The 20,952-nt window shown below is 31.2% G+C and overlaps 1 protein-coding gene across 1 annotated transcript in view; it reads right to left on the bottom strand.

The window, feature by feature from the left end:
* Positions 1-20,952, bottom strand: part of SI (sucrase-isomaltase) — a 104,374-nt gene that overhangs the window by 24,296 nt on the left and 59,126 nt on the right. The window contains 12 exon segments of the mRNA XM_017890166.1: positions 5,563-5,701; positions 6,606-6,693; positions 7,976-8,092; positions 11,550-11,612; positions 13,374-13,484; positions 14,192-14,320; positions 15,803-15,928; positions 16,017-16,057; positions 16,060-16,128; positions 16,225-16,321; positions 17,853-18,021; positions 19,333-19,487. Of these exon segments, the coding sequence (XP_017745655.1) occupies positions 5,563-5,701; positions 6,606-6,693; positions 7,976-8,092; positions 11,550-11,612; positions 13,374-13,484; positions 14,192-14,320; positions 15,803-15,928; positions 16,017-16,057; positions 16,060-16,128; positions 16,225-16,321; positions 17,853-18,021; positions 19,333-19,487 (1,304 nt within the window).

Below are 20,952 nucleotides of genomic sequence, written 5' to 3'. Positions count from 1 at the left end.
ATTATTGAATTATTTTTGAAAGCAATATATTTAGGATTATGTATTTAGGATTTATTAGAAATATAAATTTTCCCAATTCACATTTCAAATAGTCACATTAGATCAGAAAATGTAATATCTGTTTTAATTTTGAAATTGGGTAACAAGTATTTTGTAGGTTAAAATATTTTCATCATGTTTTAGTGTATAATAAATTAATGAAATTTGAAATTTCCTTTAGTAAGAAGACAATGTGAAAGACTATATCATGGAAAGAGTTTTATAGATTCATATCTCAAATTTTATATTTTGATATACCAACTGTATCAATGTTCCATTCATCTATATCATTCAGAATCTAATGTCTGGAAGACATGCATTTACTGTCTGGTCTGGAGATGCACAGCTGATTAATAGAAAGTTACAGCAATTACTAAAGTAACTTCTAAATTAATGAAGAAGTGAGGTATACTGTGTTTGTTTTTTCATAGACTAGTTTTTATTTAAAAAAAAAATACAAGAGACCACTTCCTATAGTTTACAATTCCCCACTTCAAAAGACACTCTTATTTTTTCCAGAAAGTTACATTAAATATAGCAAAGCAATATAATTTTCCAAGCTGCAAATTATCCCTGTTTATAGGAATATCTGCAAAATAATTTATAACTATTGACTTTTCCATTCCATTCTATGATTATAAAACTCTTGGGCACTTATTTAAAAATTATATATTTAAACACAGCCTAAGCATTCAGAGGGAGTCAAAGACATTTAATTTTCCAATTCCTCTCTAATGAATAGTGTGTACTAATCCCTAATATTTTAAAGCTATTGGTAAAATGAAAATATATGTGTAGTTACATAATCCTTGAATATTTGTATGAAATTTGAACCCATAATTTGAAGTAGATTTTTAAATGTATTTCTTTCTACATTTGAAGAATAGGCTTTATTTCAGTACAACATTGAATTTTAAATTACAAGAGACAAGAGCAACTGAAGACTCAAAACTTTTGGTGTGAGATTTCTATATGAAGTTTTTTCTATTTGCCATTGGTGTCTATGATTCTTTCTGTAAAACTATTTGCAGTTTCTCAAGCCGATTAAATCCCATTTCTGAATCCATGCAACCGCTTCTTTTGTTGGGTTTCTTGTTTGTTCCATGTTAAGTGAAAGAGCACAGTATGTCAAGAAATAGCTAAATGTCAAATATGTGGCAGTTTGTAAGACAGAAAATATGTCACTAAAAACCAAAATGCTGTGGTCTGTATAACTTGAGAAAAAAAAGTGTGTTTATAATTTGTTCAGTTTTCCTCAATGATAAAAAGAAAGACTTTACTCTTCATAATTTGCTTAAATGTAACATGTACCTTATTTATAGTGTTCTTTTACATTTGTCAAGGTCTTTATACATGTGATTAATAATTAGTCTGTAAAATTTTCTGAGCTCAACACTTTTTTGTAACTGAAAAAATTAAAATATTAAGAAAGTATCTGAAACATGAAAAATTTAAGACTGTATAAATTAGGCTTCTTAATACTTAATCCAATTAATCTGCTCAATTTAAGTAATGTGGTTGAAACTTGCACTGAAAAGTTTTATGAACAAGAGCAAAATTAGCACTAGTAAGTATATGTATATTGATTTCATTTTCAAGGATATTCTATGGAAGATTGTGCTGACTTCCTCCGCATAATTTTACTTAAAAGTGGAAAGGGACCTTACATATGTTTTAAATATCTCTGCATATGGACTATTTGGAAATTTACCTGTATCTACCTTGAACTTATCAAAACAACTTTGATACCTGTGATTATAACAGGATAATGATGAATTTATTTAAATTTACTAAGCATCCACGATGTGTCAGGAACCATGTTTGACTCTGTAATGTGCTTCAGAAGTATACTTATTTCCTGTCTTCTGTGGAGAGGAATTAATTTTTTCAATTTTTGTTAAGCTACATAGTTTCAACTCAAAGCACATAATTTTTGCCAATGAGATCATCAATTTTAAATATTTTGTTCTTTTTAATGTCTACAGTTTTAGTTAAAGTAAATTTAGCTGTCGATAATTATGTCCCAATATTGTGTTCCAGAAGGACTAATCAAAAGTAATATTTGCCCCAATAAAAAGGTATTGTTAAATGCCTGTTTGTTCACTCTTAAAATAACTTACTGTTTTATTTTGGATTTGGTGAACAAGTGAGTTTTGGTAATACATTCATCTATTCTGAGTTGATTAAGAGTTAATTGCTAGAAATAAGATAAGTAGGTTTTACTAAGTGAGAAATGTTATCCATACTCTTTACTTCAAAATGCTTTTTATTCTTTTATCAACTTCAGTTGTTTGTTAGAGCAAAAGTTTTCAACCCTGTATGCTCATTAGAACTGCCTGGAAAAATTTTAAATATTCAGATGCTTAGGCTATAAAAGAGAACAATTAAATAATAATTTATTTAAAATCACAAGCCTTCTGGTAATTACAAATGAAAAAACATACAACAGATATGCAAAATATAAAAAACAAGAAATCAAATAACACCAGAGAAAAGGGAAATAGGAAGAAATGAAAGAGGAATGAGAAGACCATTAAACAACCAGAAAACAAATAACAAATGATGGGAGTTAAGTCCTTATTTATCAGTAATGAAATTGAATGTAAATAGACTAAATGCTCCAATCAAAAGACACAGAGTGACTCAACAGATTAAAAATAAAGACTCAATGAAACAATCAACAAAGTGAAAAGACAAACCACAGAATGGGAGAAAATATTTGCAAAATACTCATTTGACAAGGGATTAATGACCAGAATATTTAAGGAGCTCAAACAACTCTATAGGAAAAACTATTAATATTCTGATTTAAAAATGGGCAAAATATTTGAATAGGCATTTCTCTAAAGAAGATATACAAATGGAAAACAGGCATATGAAAAGGTGCTCAACATCATTGATCATCAGAGAAATGCAAATCACAACTACAATGAGATATCATCTCACCCTAGTTAAAACGTCTTTTATCCAAAAGACAGCCAGTAACAAATGCTGTGGAAGCTGTGGAGAAAAGGAAATGCTCTTTCACTATTAGTGAGAATGTAAATTCATACGACCACTGTGAAGAGCAGTTTGAAGTTTCCCAAAGAACTAAAAATGAAGCTACTATATGATCCAGCAGTCCTGCTGCTGAATATGAATCCAAAAGAAAGATATATCAAAATGATATCTGGCCTCCTATGTTTATTACAGCACTGTTCACAATAGTCAAGTTCGGAAGCAACTTTAGTGTCCATCAGCAGATGATTAGATAAAGTAAATACGGTACATATATACAACGGAGTTATACAGCTATAAAAAAGAATAAAATCTTGTCACTTGCAATGACATGTATGAAACTGGAAGTCATTAAATGTTAAATGAATTAAGTCAGACACAGAGAGACAAACTTCACATGTTCTCACTTACTGTGGGTGCAAAATGTTTGAAAACGCAAAACACTGAACTCATGTATATAGACAGTAGAAGGATGGTTACCAGAAGTTACGAAGGGTTGTGTGGGGGCGAGGGGAAAGCAAGTGTTATGGTTTGGCTTTGTGATTCCACCAAATCTCATCAGGGACTGCAATCCCCACCTGCCAAGGAAGCGACCTGGAGGGAGGTGATTGCATCATGGGGGTGGTTTCCCCTATGGTGTTCTTGTAATAGTGAGTTAGTTCTCATGGGAGCTGATGCTTTTAAAGTATGGCAGTTCTCCTGTCACTATCTCTGTCTCCTAAAGTCATGTAAGATGCGCCTTGCTTCCCCTTCACATTCTGCCATGATTGTACGTTTCCTGAAGACTCTCCAGCCATGCAGAACTGTGAATCAATTCAACCTCTTTAAATTGCCCAGTTTTTAAATAAACATCTTTAAATTACCCAGTCTCAGGTAGTATCTTTATGGAAGAGTGATAATAGACTAATACAGCAGGGATGGTTAATGGGTACTATATATACATATATGTATATATAGTTAGAAAGAATGAATAATATATAGTATTTGATAGCACAACAGGATGATAGTCAATAATAGTTTAATTGTATACTAAAAAAAAAACTAAAAGTTTAATGGGATTGTTTGTAACACAAAGGATAAATGCTTGAGGGGATAAATACTTCTGTTTTCCATGATGTGATTATTGTGTGTTGCATGTTTGTATCAAAGTATATCACTTACCCGATATATATGCACACCTACTATGTGCACATGACACTTTAAAAAAAAATCCAAAACTTAAGAAGAAAATTTCCAAGTGATTATAATGTGTAGTTAAAAGCCAGGGATCTACAACTGCGGTGTCTAATATGGTAGCCACTAATTATTATTTCATATGTAATTATTTTATATTACTTAATTAAAATTAAATAAATTTAAAATTCCATTCCTGAGTCATACTAGACATATTGTTCAATGGCCATGTATGGCTGTTGAGTACCACATTGGCACCCAGGATTATAGAAGATTTCTATGTATTTATTTATTTTTTCAGCCAGGTTCTTGTTTTGTTGCCCAGGCTAGAATGCAGTGGTAGGAGCACAGCGCAGTGCAGCCTCGACCTCCTGGGCCGAACTGATCCTCCTGTCTCAGCCCGCCAAAGTGTTGGGATTACAAGCATAAGCTACTGTGCCTGGCCAGAAAATTTCAATCGTCGCAAAACTTGTATTGGAAAGTGCTAATAAAGAATTGATTTTCAGTGAATGGTCTGTATTCCATCATCATTGGCCTTACATAAATGTTTGTTTAACATGCAGATAATTAGTATGATCATTAATATTTCAGAAGTTCAAGATCATTAAAAATGCTCTCATTTACTAATAATAGATTTATTTATTTTGTGTTTTTATTTTTATTTTGAAACAGAGTCTTGCTCTGTTGCCAGGCTGGAGTGCAATGGCACAATCTTGGCTCACTGCAACCTATGCTGCCCAGGTTCAAGCGATTCTTGTGCCTCAGCCTCCCGAGTAACTGGGACCACAGCTCTGCACCACCACTCCTGGCTAATTTTTCGTATTTTTAGCAGAGATGGGGTTTCACCATATTGGCCAGGCTGGTCTTGAACTCCTGGTCTCAAGTGATCCGCCTCGGCCTCCCAAAGTGCTGGGATTGCAGGCGTGAGACACTGTGCCTGGCCTGATAATGAATTCAAATAACAAATTTAGGCAAACGTTTGGTGCTTTATATGTTAATGACATCAAATTAAATGTTATTAACTCATTTACTAACATTACTCGAGTATTATTTATTAAGCACCTACAATTTGCCAGGCACTATAATGGGTACATAATGAGAAACAAAAGACAAATGGTCTAGGATTTATTTTGGGATGGTATAAAAATTAGAATAATAACAATAAAGATATTTAGATAAATTAGATAGAAAGAAACACAATTTTTCTAAATTCTATGAAGGAAGAAGTTACAGAGAACAATTGGAAAGTAAAGGGATACAAGAGAAGATTGTTGGGACGGTTAAAATGATAGCATTAAATATAAGATCCAAAGAATAGAAGAGTCAGAGGGGATAATTCAGAACATTGCTTACTCATAAGTAGGTTTCATTTGTGACCATCCATAGAGATTGTGAACATCGTAATGCAAAACTGATGTTCCATCACTAAGAATCTGCTCAGTTTCCATGCACATTGTTCTGAAATGTAATCCATCGGTTCTTTTTGTGAGTTCTGGAAAGAATCAGTGAAAAAATATTAACGTTATACATTATATTTGTATACAATGAAATGTGTAACTCATAATTATGTATTCTTTGGCAAAGACATTAATCAGTGTTTTATAATAGCTATTTATATTTTAACCATGTGTATACTTTGTATGAGTTAATTATAAACTTAAATGGTCTGAAATTGTAACTGAATTACATGAATTAATAAAAATCTGGAAAATAAGTACACTCCTCAATGTCTACTCTTTCTAGTGCATTTAGATGGAAAACACTGATTAGAGTCTTATTAAAAATTCACTTGGTAGCATAAAGCCCAGAATTTAAGGGCTAGGCAAATGTTATAACACTGCCTTTTGATTCACTTTTTCTCAGTTTAAGATTTTTTTCCAGAGTTTTGCCATCACTTTATATGCTAATAGTTTGTGACGTTTTCTGCCTGCGTAAGAGAATGATGATGAATATGAAACATCACATTAATCGTCATTTCCTTCTATGTCAAAGGTAAACAGAGAAGTGTTAGTATTCTTCCTTTATCCTTAGTAAAGAAACACTTAAAAAAAATCCTTTCAAAATAATTTCATTTGTTTATCTTAAAGAGTATTTAACATTTTTGAATTTGGGAAAATTATTAAGCAAACCAAAATAACAAATTCAAACAAATTTAGAATTGTGCTTGAGTAGATAACATATATTTGTAGATTTTTTTTTTTCTCAGAATAGTGTTAAACAATATTGGTAATGGGTCAAGGTGTGGTCCAGTGTGTGGGTGGGTAGTGAAAATTTGGTGTGTAAATCCTATTCCCTACATTCTATGTATATCTAACATATATATATGTTTATATTATATACCTATTAATAAATAATAATAACATGATAATATCAAAAGCATACCAACAATATTGTACCTGGGAAATAAGGTGGATAATTTAGTTTCTCATTTCTGCATTGATTAGTAGTTGTTCCATGTACAAAACTTGATGGCTCATTCATATCCTTAAAAAAAGATGACAGAGAAAGGTAAACAAAAAATAAATTTACAACATATATTCTGAAAAGAGCTAGTTCAAAAAGTAAGCAGGTTGTCATATTTGAACAATGTTACATATACTCACTATTCTAAACAACCTAAATTATAAAACATCTCAATTATATTAAAGTAGTTTATCTCGTTCGCTTTTTTCAATCGGTTTCCTTTTGAAAAATAAAATGTTCTATTTTCTCTGTATTATGCATTATACCTATAAAAGAGTTTATTTTCATATTTTAAGACCTAGCATTATAATAGTATGTGTCTTATCATCTCCTTCCCCTCCACTCCTGCCCTGAGCCTGATATCAATTGCTTTTACTGCTAAAACTACAAGATATATTAATAGTTTACAAATGCAGATAATTTCAAGAAGTATCACTATTGAGCACATATCTCAGAATCTCAGTAGCCATATATAAAAGAATCATAATCTAAATAAATAATTAAGCTACCATTTAAAATGGATTGCCTCCACCTGAAAACAGATAATTTTCTCTGGATCCAGATGTCATTCTCAGGAATATACTTAAGAGAATCCCTTATAGTATACCAATTGATACATCTAATAAACATAGATGTTGCATGAATTTTTTAACAAAATATATGTTTTATAAGATCTTATAGCCACAAAGTTTCCACATAGTGACAGCTGTATAAAGCTTTCTTCAATTTCCAAAATAAGTAAATTAACACTTTACACTGGAAAAATCAACAAATTAAAAAATTTTACCTCCAGAAATTGAAATATATTACATCAAATTTTCTGTATTAAGCACTTACTTGTAGCAAAGTAAGTTATTTTATGCTATTTCAAAATATATTATTAAAATCTTACTACTAACATTTTAAGGTTACATCAAAAAAGAAACTTTAAAAGACAATGTTACCAAATTTAAGAAATTTTTATTTCTTATACAAAGGACTAATGGTTATTTAAGCCTGAGACTTATTCCTATATTAAATAAAAGTAAAATAAATGTTTACAAGTATTTATTTATATATAGAATAAGAGGGTATTTTGCTTTTGAATTTTGCAAATTGAAAAGTCCAGGAAATAGCATCCATACACATGAATTTAATTTTTAAAACTGTAGCAGTCCTTTGCATAAGAAAATTCTATGGGGGGAAAAAGTGGACTAGTTTTCAAATAAAATATTTTATTGACATTATTTGAGCCAAGTATGAATTTTGCATAATCACTGTACAATAAATAACTTAAAACGTAGATTGTTCAAAGTTTACTTACAATCCACAGACCATCAAACTTCATCTTTTCATTGTAAAAGTCCACAATTTCTCTGGCCCACCACTCTGCTGTGGAAGTCCTGAAGAAATCTGGAAAAGCTGCATGAGCTCTGGAAGCCTGTAAAACCAACATTTAGACTCACATGTGGAAAGTCTTAAGGGAGATTATATACATATAAATCTAAATGTATCTGGCAGATTCACAAGTCATGTATGACTGATAATGAAGGCAACTGACATCAACCTTAATTACATAAATGTATGTGGTTTCTTCCTCATCACTTTAATAAAGAGGGACATCAGTGGAGAGAATAGAGCCGTCTTGGGATTCTATGTGTAAAGGAACAGTTCAGAACCCACAAAAGCATATTTTTAGTGCTTCCTAGAGTAATGGGGAAGCTTTTTTCACTATTACTGTAGAGCCCATACTTCAGGTTTACTTTTAAGGAGCACAATGAAAGAGCAAAGGGCCATAGTCAAGCCTGTTTTTATACAGCTTTCTCACTTCCCAGAACCATCTCACCACCCTAATCAACTGCTTCTTTTTCATCTTTCACTTCTAATCCTTTTCATCCCACTAGAGAAGAGGTGTTTTATTCCAGTCCCTACTAAGAATATTCCCTACTTTCCAGTTGAAACATGTAAGTTCCAGTGTCAGAGTAACTGTGCCTTAGCGAAAGATTGACCTGCAGCTAAGTTAATTGGATATGTCTCAAAAACATGACATGACAACCTGGAGGCTTTTTTGGCACATGTTAAGATTCTGTTGTAATTGCCTTAACAGTCTTCTCCATGAACAGGATATCGGAGGACATAAAGAAAATGCAGAGAGTGGGGAATATAGAGATTTACAAAATATGTATGATGGATTTTTTTTTTTTTTTTTAAGATAGAGTTTTGCTCTTGTTGCCCAAGCTAAAGTGCAATGGCATGACCTCAGCTCACTGCAACCTCTGTCTCCCATGCTCAAGCAATTCTCCTGCCTCAGCCTCCAGAGTAGCTGGGATTACAGATGCCCCCCACCACACCCGTCTAATTTTTTGTATTTTTAGTAAAGCCGGGATTTCACCATGTTGGTCAGGCTGGTCTCAAACTCCTGACCTCAGGTGATCCACACGCCTCAGCCTCCCAAAGTGCTGGGATTACAGGCATGAGCCACTGTGCCTGGCCTCTGATTAATATTTTTAAGAGTAGAAAGGGACTTACTTTTATCATCTTATCCATTAATTACTTTTTACTCATAAGGACAGAAGGCTTGGTGGGATTATATTGAATATTTTCTACGCAAGAATCTCCCTTATGATAATTAACAACAAATGGTAGCACCAGATCTTGTTTATTAATTTTCACTTTTCTGCTCTTTACATAATTCTTTTTTTTTTTTTTTTTTTTTTTTTTTAGTTTAACTTATTCTATTAGGTGGCTGCTTCTATCCCTTAAATGAAAGCATTGATTATATCCAGAAAATCAATCAGGTACATGTAATCCAACACTCTTGATACCTTTTGTGAAAGAGAATCTGAAAAGATTCTGCATAAGCCATTCTACATAAATTGACACTGTCCTATTATACCTATATAAAAATTCATGCTTTTCTCTCTAGTGGTACACAATATTACTCAAGAATAGTGGGCAGAACTCAAGTTGAAATAACACTTTTTCCTCAATGACAAAGTTCAGTAGGTTCAATTATTTGACTCTGTTTTAGAAGTAGTTTGGGGTAAGTTTTAAGCTCCCAAATTTTTTACACTTACCTAAACTTGTGTAATGTAATGATTATAAATTCATCTGGCTAAAAGAAGGACCACCAACTCTTAGTTTTGTTGACATTTTTCTATTTATTTTGTATTTTACTTTTAATTTTTACTCCTCTAATCCTTATTCTCTTCCCTCTGCTAACTTTAAGTTTATTCTTTTTCTACTTCATTGAGAGGTAATGTTAGGTTATTTATTAGAGATTTTTATTATTTTTAATGTGGGTGTTTCTTGTTATACACTTCCCTCTTAGTACTGCTTTCGCTGCATCCCAGAAGTTTGGCTATGTTGTATTTTTATTTTTGTTTGTCTGAAGAAATCTTCTAATTCTCTTTTGATCTTTTCTTTGTTCCACTGGATGTTCAAAAGTGGGTTGTTTAATTTCCACGTATTTGTGAATTTACTTATTTCCTCTCTTTTTCTGATTTCTAGTTTAATTTCACTGTGACTGGAAAAGATAAATGGTATGTTTTCTATCTTCTTACAATTTTTAAGGCTTATGACTTAACCTGTGATCGCTCTTAGAAAATGTTCTATGGGCACTTGAGAAGAATGTATATATGGCCGCTTTTGAGTGGAAAGTTCTATGTATGTCTAAGTCCATTTGGCCTACAGTGTTGTTAAAGACTGCTGTTTCATTGTTGATTTGCTCTCTGGTTGTTCTATTTATTATTGAAAGTGTGGTAACAAAGTCGTCAAACATTATTGCATTGCTCTTTCTCATTTCAGTTCTGTTAATGTTTGCTTTAAATATTTAAGTGCTTTAATGTTGGGTGCATATATTTATAATCTTTGTATCTTCCTAATGAATTGACCCTTTTATCATTATATAATGACCTCTTTTGTCTTTTGTGACAGTCATTGACTTAAAATTTATTTTCTCTGATATAACTATAACCACTCCTGTTCCCTTTTGGTTATCATTTGCATTTAATATCTTATTTATTCCTTTTGCTTTCAAGAATGAATGTTTAGGATATTATACTGAGTAAAATAAGCAGAAAGACAAATGTTGTATGACTCAACTTACATGAAGTATCTAAAACAGTTAAACTCATAAAACATAGGGTAGAATGGTAGTTACCCAGGACTGTAAGTGGAGGGAAATAAGGGCTTGCTAAGAAACAGGCACAAAATCTCAATTATGCAAGGTAAATAAATTCTAGAGATCTGCAGCACAACATTGCCCCTATAGTTTACAATGATTTATTATATGCATAAACATTTATTAAGATGGTAGGTCTCATGTTAAGTGTTATTACTGTAATAACTTTTTTTTCTTTTTTTTTTTTTTTTTTTTTTGGTTGCCCAGGCTGGAGTATAGTGGCGTGATCTAGGCTCACAGCAAGCTCCACCTCCTGGGTTAACACCATTTTCCTGCCTCAGTCTCCCTAGTAGCTGGGACTACAGGCTCCTGCCACCACACCTGGTTAATTTGTTTTTTGTATTTTTAGTAGAGATGGGGTTTCACCATGTTAGCCAGGATGGTCTCAATCTCCTGATCTCGTGATCCACCCACCTTGGCCTCCCAAAGTGCTGGGATTATAGGCATGAGTCACCGTGCCAGGGCATAATTTTTAAAATAAAAGAATGAATGCTTGGATTAAATAAAGCAAAATATAAAATTGCTTAATAGGCTGACTGATACTTTGTTATTTAGGAAAATTAGGTAAATTTGATCTAAATATGGTCTGATATAGATAACTTAAAATGGCCATCTATTTTTAAAGAAAAGCATTCAAATTGAGTTATTGATTAAAATAACGAAGTCTAAGTTTTGAATTTCTTTTCATTATATAGTTAGTCAATGTAAAACTTACATTAACAGCTTCATCTTCAGTTAGAGTTTTATCTATTGTTATATTGGGCAAATCTGGCCAAACCTACGAGAGACAAGACATGGAAAAGCAGATCAAAACATAGTCAGCATGGTATGATTCCTATGTAAATGAAGTGTAATGGAGTATTAGAGGCATATTATTAACTCAAAGTCTTCAGATCTGTAATCCCTTCAAATATCATTTTTATTGGCATACATATCATTTGCAAACTAATCCCATTTTCTGTGTTAGTCTACTCTTTAATATGGCAAATATAAAATAGAATTGTCAACCTTTATGGTAGTTAGTGATTTTGAAAATAATACATATAAACAAAATGTTCTGGTCAAAAAAGAATATGAAAATATATGCTAAATTTAATTTAATATAGTATATTAGAACTATATCTAGAATTACTCCAGGGTTAAAAACTAAAAGCAGTATTTTTTTTGTTGTTTGAAAGGAAGAAAAGATCTGATTGAATAATGTCATGCTGAGTCAAACATCCCATTGATTTTCAGAATTAGTACTAAATCCTCCTCTCCCTTCATCCCACCACTATTCTCAGCCTAACCTCATTGCCTACCAACATTTTTTCTTCCTTCTCCTCCAACCAGAAACACACAAAACAGAGCTCAAATTCAGTTTGCCTAAAGCTCTGGAAATTTGAATCTATATTGTAGAAGTTAGAAAGTCCTATATAAAAATATAAATAATCCATCAAAAAGAAATTATTTACAAGAGATTAGCTACTGGCAGAGAATAGTGCTCTAAAGGAAGGGGAGAAAGGGTAGAAATCTGACAAAATGTGTAGAAATATAGAATGAGGAGAAAGTAGGGAGTTAAAAAAAAAAAAAAAAAAACCTTCTGGACTAATATGCCTCTCAAGTAGCTGGGGCTACAGGCATGCACCACTATGCCTAGCTAATTTTTAATTTTTTTGTAGAGACAAGGTCTCCCTGTGTTGCCCAGGCTGATCTCGAACTCCTGGACTCAAGAGTTCCTCCTACCTCAGCCACTCAAACTGCAAGCATTACATGCATGTGCCACTGTGCCCAGCCCTGTCTATATTCTTCACTCAGCTTTCTCTAATGTTAGCATGTTATATAACAATGTGAACTTATCAAAACCAAGAAATTAATGTTGATACAGTACAGCCAACATTTATTGAACATGTTTGCATTTCACAGATTTAATCACTAATGTCTTAATATCAGTCCAAGATTCAAAAAGCCTCTCACATTTCATTTAACTGTGTCTCTCATCATAGATATTTTGAGGATTTTATCATTGTTGTTCATTCTAGTTATTACTATGAGATTTTTTTCTTGATTGCTTTATATAAAAGCCAAATCAAAATATTTTTATAATATATTAATGTATCAGGTCTGAATATAATTGCTTATATAAAATACAGTGAATTATACTTCATGATCTAAGTTTTAACTATAAGTATAGCTGTCAAAACATGTTGTTGCTACTATTAACAATATGTTTTAAGAGAAGTGAACATTTAAATATCTTGCAGTACAGAATAATGAGTAGCCATCTTACTAATGGTAGTTTTATAATAAATTACAAGTGGTACCAAGAAATATAATAAAATACATCTTAAACAAATCATATTTGGACATGTGATTTATATGAATTCTTTCTTTGTGTCTAATAATTCGGATTGAACCAAAGACTACACATTATTAGTTATTAAATAATTACATTTCTGTATAGCTCTCATGAACGTTTTTAACTTTTACTAATTAAATGGAAACTTTCATTGAAATATAATTTTTATATTTATTCCATTTCAAGATATCGATTTAGTACCTTTGCCCAACAAATATCATTGGTGTTTGGCCATTTGACAAAGACATCATTCTGCTGTCCTCTTTCAAATGCAGGGTAAGTCCTTGATTCGTTTCCTGAAATTGCTGGATCCTAAAATTAAAATGAAATATAAACAAACTACACATGAAAAAAGCATAACTACTTGGACAGTGGTTATGAAGCATAAGTTTTCATTACTATATTATCATAATAATGTGCTCTCACATGAAATGACAAATGATATAAACATCAGTGTTCTAGCTAGATTGCCCTCCAAATTTCTTAGAAGGAAATTCTAAGGACTCTCAGAAATGCATTAGCTATCATTTCAAGCAAGATTAGTAGAGGTTTTTGTTTTTATTTCTATGGTGAGCTATCTGGCTACCTAGCTTACTTCCTATAAGTTAGTGATAAAAAATTATCCTCACTGAATCACCAATCTGAAGGCAAATTTTAAATATGAAAACATCAGAAGCAATACCAGAGAATGACCTAATAATTATATAAAAATAGAAACTCTACCATTACATTTTGATAACTCCCATAAATAGAGACCAATTTGTAGCTTGGATGATAACTAGAAAACAGCTTGCCTTTAACTCAGTTTTGGATTTAAACCTCTAGGGATATACCTAAATAAAAAGGTAGCTGATCACAACCCATGCAAATAAAATGAAGTGCTAAAGGAAAAGAGTTTTATATTTGGGAGTATTATCCAAAGTTACATACTTTCTATTTTTGAAACACCTTCCCCCTCCTCATTTTAGGAGAATTAATAGAAACAAGAAATAAGACCCAGATAAACTCCAAGTACTGACCAGGATAATAATGTATCTCATTCCTTCTCCTCTTATTTTGTCAACAAACTGAGGAAGGTCCTGGAATGCTTCACCAATTGTAAAGTCTAGCTGCCTTTCCATGTAGTCAATGTCTGTGTACTGAACATCCTGAAATACACAAAAAATCATCACAGTATGGCAAAAAATACAAAAAAGTAAGTGTATCATATTTTATTATACTTATAAAAGTAACAGCAATATGAAAGTTTGAGTTCCTCCTCACTAGATCCTGAAAAGAATTAAGTGGTTTAGTGTTCAATGAATAAAAGTAGCATGTAAAGATATGAGGTATTCTAAGAATAACTTTCTATAAATGTTCTGTTTTGTCGACAGTTCATTTAGTAATTTTGATTTAGAGGTAAAAACTGTTCTAAATTGATATGTATTATGTAATTTTTAAAGGAAACAGAAAGACACTGGGCAATAGTATTTATGATGCTATGAAATTAGGTTAAATGACAAATAGGAATTTTGTACAGTATATACAGAAAGAAGTGTTGCTGTTTCTGGGAACTATACAGCAAATGTTGGATAATTTCAAGTAATTCTAATATTGGAAAAAGAGTATTACCAATTACATCAATTACTATGATCTGGTTCTTGTAATATCCATCAAAGTCATTTTTAGGATAACAGTCCTGCTTATATAAACAAGAATTACTGTAAGATAGGTAATTGCAAGTATGTTTAAACCAACAAAGATTTGAATTATATCATGGAATATTCAATTTAAGCCTAAATACAAAATTTGTTAATTATTTTCTATTATTTGACATTATCTCAGTTTCTTCTTTGAGGTATCATAGAAAGTATGGTCAATAATGTATACCTCCTTTTAAATAATACATTTCCACTTGCATGTTTCTATATGGTCAACATACATAATTAATTTCCCGTACTAGTTATTCAGGAACCTTATATTGGACCCTACTATAAATACCAATGTCTTACAATGAGGTTTTTCTGATTGTTCTTAGAATAAACTCTTATATATCAAGTCTTCTATATTTTAATGTTTAGGTGTTACCAGCAGCATCCCGAGGTTCCTTAATTTTGCTAAATAATGAGGAAATTTAGAGACTGATCATTTGTGGATACTTTGGAATATTTAGCTTCCTGAATATTGAATGAATCTGTATTATATATTACAACTATTATCTGTTCCAGGGCAAAAAAAAATTAGTTCCACATCCAACTTGTTCTCCGGTTGATGATACAGATGTCTTATCTTGTTGACGATACACATTTCTGTGAACTCTAATATGAAGAGAACATAGTGACTGCCTGTGCAACCCAGAGTTTGTGAGAGGAAATCAAGTGCACAATGACTTGTTTAGCACAACACAGCATGATAGAATTAGGGAGGGAAAAGGAAAAGGAATGGTATTTCTTCCTCTCTTTTATCTGTCTGACAAAGACACTGTATATAAATCTCATATCCAATACATAAGGTGCTAGTAAAAAAATGAAGCATGCCTAATTAGTTTAAGGTATAATGCTTAAATTAATTTTAAAGTATACATGTTTAATTATTTCATTCAACTTTTACATATTACATATTTAACATTGTTTTAAAATTAATATACATACATAGGGGATGTTCGCAGCCACCATAGCGTCATATAATTCCCGAATCTCTGAAGTATTTGCATATCCATAACGACATAATTGGAAACCCAAAGCCCAATAAGGTGGCATGACTGGATGGCCAATTACCTTTAAAAAAAAATTCATGTGTGAACTAAGAGGATTATTTGATGCTATAAACATTTTTAATTTTGTTTAAAGAAATATGCAATCATACTTCATGGTATTGCTTTGTTGAAACTTCTGGAGTTGGGCCCAAAACATATAAAAATCCAAGATTCCTCCAACTGTGCGGTAAGTTAGAGCAGGAGTTGGCTGGAATGTCACATCTGGAAATCCAAAATAAGATTCCATTTTTATCTACGTATATTAGTTTATAAAAAAGTCACATAAAATAAGAGATATTCAACAAATGATAGTTTTACCCATTGCATTGCTGTTGAGTAAGAGAACACCGTGAGCATTGCCCTCCTCTTCCAGAGCCATGTAATAAGGATGAAATCCATAGGAATTAAGTTTGTACTGAAATATAAAAATTAAGCACAACATATTTTAAGTAACAATAGCGTGTGAATTTAATCAATGTTATTTTACAATGTATTATATAATCAAGCCGTGGTATTTAAATTCCTCTTTTTCCAAACCTTAAACCATGCTTCAGTTAAAATAAATGTGTCTCCCTAGAAAATAATTGTTTAAATTGTTCCTGCTTTAGAGTAGTTTACAAATTTTTATATAATATTTGTATATTAATAGAAATTAATTTCTATTAATATACAAATATGTAACAACCACAAATGCTTCCACGTTATCCGATGTAGAATACTATTGCCATTAGAGTAGTTTGATTTCTTTCCAAAGGTTATATGTTTAACTTATCTATAAACTGGTATTTTTTCCATAGTAAAATGTCCTAGAGAATGATAAAATTGAGAATACAATTAAACTGTCCAGAAAATATCTTGTTTATATATTTTATGGGTATTTATAGGAACATTTACATTTTATATTTATAAAATATTAATTCACTGTTTCATACTGTAATCATACGTTCAGACATTATTAGATTATATATTTTGATTCTAATATATAAAATTACCATTGGAAGATTTTTGTTAGTAATTTAATTTTCAGTAAGTAATATACAAAAATTACTAGTGAAAGAATTTATAGACATCAATGATCAAAAGTATATTAATCTAATAATATCTGATAATATCTGTACAAATGTTGAAGGGATTTTAAGAAATCAATTTTGGTAAAACGTATTCTTTCAAGATGGTGTTAATAGAAAACAGCCTTCAAAAACCTAACTTTGGAGTATTATGATACAAATGCAAGCTGTTTGAGCATCTAACAATAAAAAATGTTTACAATAGGATGCAAACTTATAGTATGCTGCTGAGTATATCCTTTTAAGTACACATCACATGTGAAAAATACAAATAGAATAATTTTGTTAAAATATATTTTATGATATGTTTGGAATATTATAGATAATATCATTTGTTGTACAGTACATTAAATATTCATAAAATGAGTTGTATTAACAAGACAAATCTTTGGAAAAAGTGTCATGAGTACATAAAAACACATTGTAAAGATATAATTAGCAGTTTGGCCACATAAAATTACACAACTGCAACTGTGGTTTATAAAGGGTAAAAAGATCAAATCAGTATCTGAGAAGTAAAAAACAATCAAGGAAACCGTTAGGCAGATATTTTCTATACTGGAGTAAAGGTAAACTTGACAGGGAATACAGAATCAGTATATCCTTTCTATGCATTTGAAACAGTTGAGGTATTGAGTCAAAGCCTGGCTTCTCACAGTAGTCAAGCAAATTGTTATCCATCCACTCCTCTGCTTCCACCTGTAATTTCTGGTGACTTTTTGGGTTTGTTTCTCACAAAATTGCTATAGCTGCTCTGGAGATCTCTCACTAATGCCTTTGTCATTACTTCAATCCTAAAGCACAGGCCTATAAAGAAGTGGCTTGGATTCTACTCATGGTCTTAGTTGCCGCATGGAGTGGTCACATGTTGGTACCTACACCAGGGGGTTGGTCTCTTGTGAACATTCCCCAAGTATGCCAGTTCAGATCTCGCTTAAATGCTGTATGTTCCACTTCCCCAAAACCATATATATATTCTGATGGCAGGCGAGTCGATATTTGAATGAACTGGTCATTAAAAGCAAATCCAGGCAGTGAAGAATCCCAACTGAAAACAAAAGAAAATAAAGCTATGTCTGTCAAAATATATGCAAAATAGTATCACAAATGATAATGACAATTCTTTCTTAGATTATCAAAAAATCAATATTTTTTCTATTTTCCTAATTATACCCAGGTACCAAATGGAAATAGATAACTATTCTAATACATTTTTTCTTTTAGCTAAGTTAAGGAATATGTAAAATATGTTTCCTATAGTTATAGGGGAATCATAAATAATATGATTATACATGTCTTTCTTTAGACAAGTATTCCTTTTAAAATAAAATTAATACAAANGGAATTTAAGTTTAATGGATATTTAAATGTTGAACTCTTGCCAATTACTACTCCCAATTGTATTTTCTTCCTTTATTTTATGTTCATAAAATAGCTGTGTATGAAGTAATGTGTTTCAAGAAACATATTATTCAACTCATTTGCAAGAACATAAAGGAAGATGGAAAGTAACATTAGCAAGGAGAGGAAACGTAAGTATTACAAGTAATCTGGGCATATTTTAACTTTTTATATTTATTATTTTGGAAAACTAATTGAGAATAATGCTTGCCAAATGACAATAAATAATGCCCTTGCACCAGGATATTTTTATAAAATGACTTAGCGTCACATGTTTTGGAACAAAAATATTGTCATAACAACAAAATTATTAAAGTGATCCAGATATAGTTTTAGTCATTATTTGTACATATCCTGACAATACCAGAAAACATTCTGATAACATCATCTAAGGAATGGCATGGCAAACTTAAATTACATAAAAGTATATTTTAATATATTATAGCTTCTAGATATTTTGATTAAAGACCATGATTTTAAAATTAAATTTATTCATTGTAACATAAAAATATATCTAGACTTATGTGTTGTAACTTATTTTCACTAATACATAGCAGATAAATTATTAATTCTATCAGATTCAAGCACCAATAAACTATTTCAACAGTTTTAATAAATATTTACTTCATTTGTTTCCAAATACTTATTTTGCCAACACTCATCATGCTTTTAAAAGAGGTTTTGATTTTGGTTCTCAACTTGATTAGAAGAATGAGTCTGATACTAAGAGTGAAATTGAACACCTTCAAACTGTAGATAAAATTGTGGGCCAATCCTTTAAAATAGTCCCATGGACTATGTTTAGCTAGAAATATTAAAATGGGCAAAGTTATTTAACATAACTTAAATTTTTGTGTGTGATGCTAATCTAGGACAGTGAAGGCTGTTCATCATTTTACTTTTCCCATCCTAAACTAAAATTAAAATATCCTTTGTATCAAATCATTCAATCACTTACATAACTCTTCCACTGCTTCTGCGTCGAATCTGGATGCCAAAAGGATTTTCCTTGATTTCAACATCATAAAGTCTGTTTTCATAAGTACTTATTGGTGCATTTGGAATGTTTAACGGTACTGGAACTTCATATCTCCTATTTTGGGGATCGTAAATCTATTGCAGATAAGTAGTAAAAAAGTTTACTCCGATTGCTGACATAGCATGTACATATCATGAAATAATTTAAATAATGGCTCAAATATGAATATTTAGAATTTTTCTCCATATAATTTCTAACTCTACATTCATGGGCCATATAACCATATCAATATAGAATTTCATGTACACATTTATAATGGGACCAAACTGAGTACTGCATTTTTGAACCTTTAAAAATTGTTTTGTGATTTGTTTTCTATACAATAAGATCAAAACAGAAATTTTAGAGCTAAATATTCTATAGTATGGGTATACCAAAATTATTTCATGGTTAAAAACAGAAGTTGTTTCAATATTTTTTGTCATACCTACGATTATACAATAAACCCTAATGCTAATTTATGTTTATTTGTGTTTTTATTTATTCAATACATTTCTTAAATACCTCTAGGGACTGAGTATACTTACCGTTTTAGGGTCTTTGATAACTATTGACAAACTGCTTTCCAGAATTTGTTTACTGATTAATATTCTCACCAAAATGTGTACTCTAGTGTTAATTTATGTTAAATTAAAAGCATGTATTTTTCATTGTTATTCATTTCATTTCTTATGCAATTTCATCTTTTTCTACATTATTATTTAACATTTATGTTCCACTGTACTTTAAATTGCATTTTGTTCCTAGAATTTTTAATGAGTGTAATTATCTCGATATTTTAGTTTCTTCTGTTAAATGTCTTCTTATGAGAGGTTTTGACATTTTTTCTTGATTACATGAGTTGAAATTGCTTTTCCTAAGTCACATATTTATCAGATACTTACCCATTTTTTGTCTTCTAATTGTGTATAGTGTTTTTCCATGTGAAAACATGTCTTATTTGTATGTAAGAAAATGTGTAGATTTTTACCTATGTCACTTACGCCTTTTTATCTGTGGCTTGAAAGGCCTTTGCTAGCCAGATACAAAATAAATATGCAGCTTAATTTGTTTTAGGCTATGTTTAGTTTTCACATGCAACTCACTCTAAATTTTATTTTAGTATATGATTAAAACCAGACACTTTTCTATATAAATTATTAAATAAACTACTTCTTCATTATTAATTTGCAAACCTTTCTTCACACACACACGTATCTTCTATGCTTTTGTGCCATCACACACACACACAATCTTCAATGCTTTTGTGCCATCTCCTTTCAATAAACAATCAGGCAATTCTATCTCCAGTTCCACACTGTTTTAATTATATGAACTTTTGTTCTTTACCCCTTGCTGAATTTTTTTTTTTTTTTTATATACCTTAAGTTCTAGGGTACATGTGCATAATGTGCAGGTTTGTTACATATGTATACTTATGCCATGTTGGTGTGCTGCACCCATCAACTCGTCAGCACCCATCAATTCATCATTTATATCATGTATAACTCCCCAATGCAATCCCTCCCTCCTCCCCCCTCCCCATGATAGGCCCCAGTG

The sequence above is a fragment of the Rhinopithecus bieti genome, unplaced genomic scaffold, assembly GCF_001698545.2.
Source record: "Rhinopithecus bieti isolate Rb0 unplaced genomic scaffold, ASM169854v2 scaffold_18956, whole genome shotgun sequence".
Taxonomy (NCBI): Eukaryota; Metazoa; Chordata; class Mammalia; order Primates; family Cercopithecidae; genus Rhinopithecus; species Rhinopithecus bieti.
Note: the sequence above shows the minus strand (reverse complement) of the source record. Positions and strands in the feature narration are given on the sequence as shown.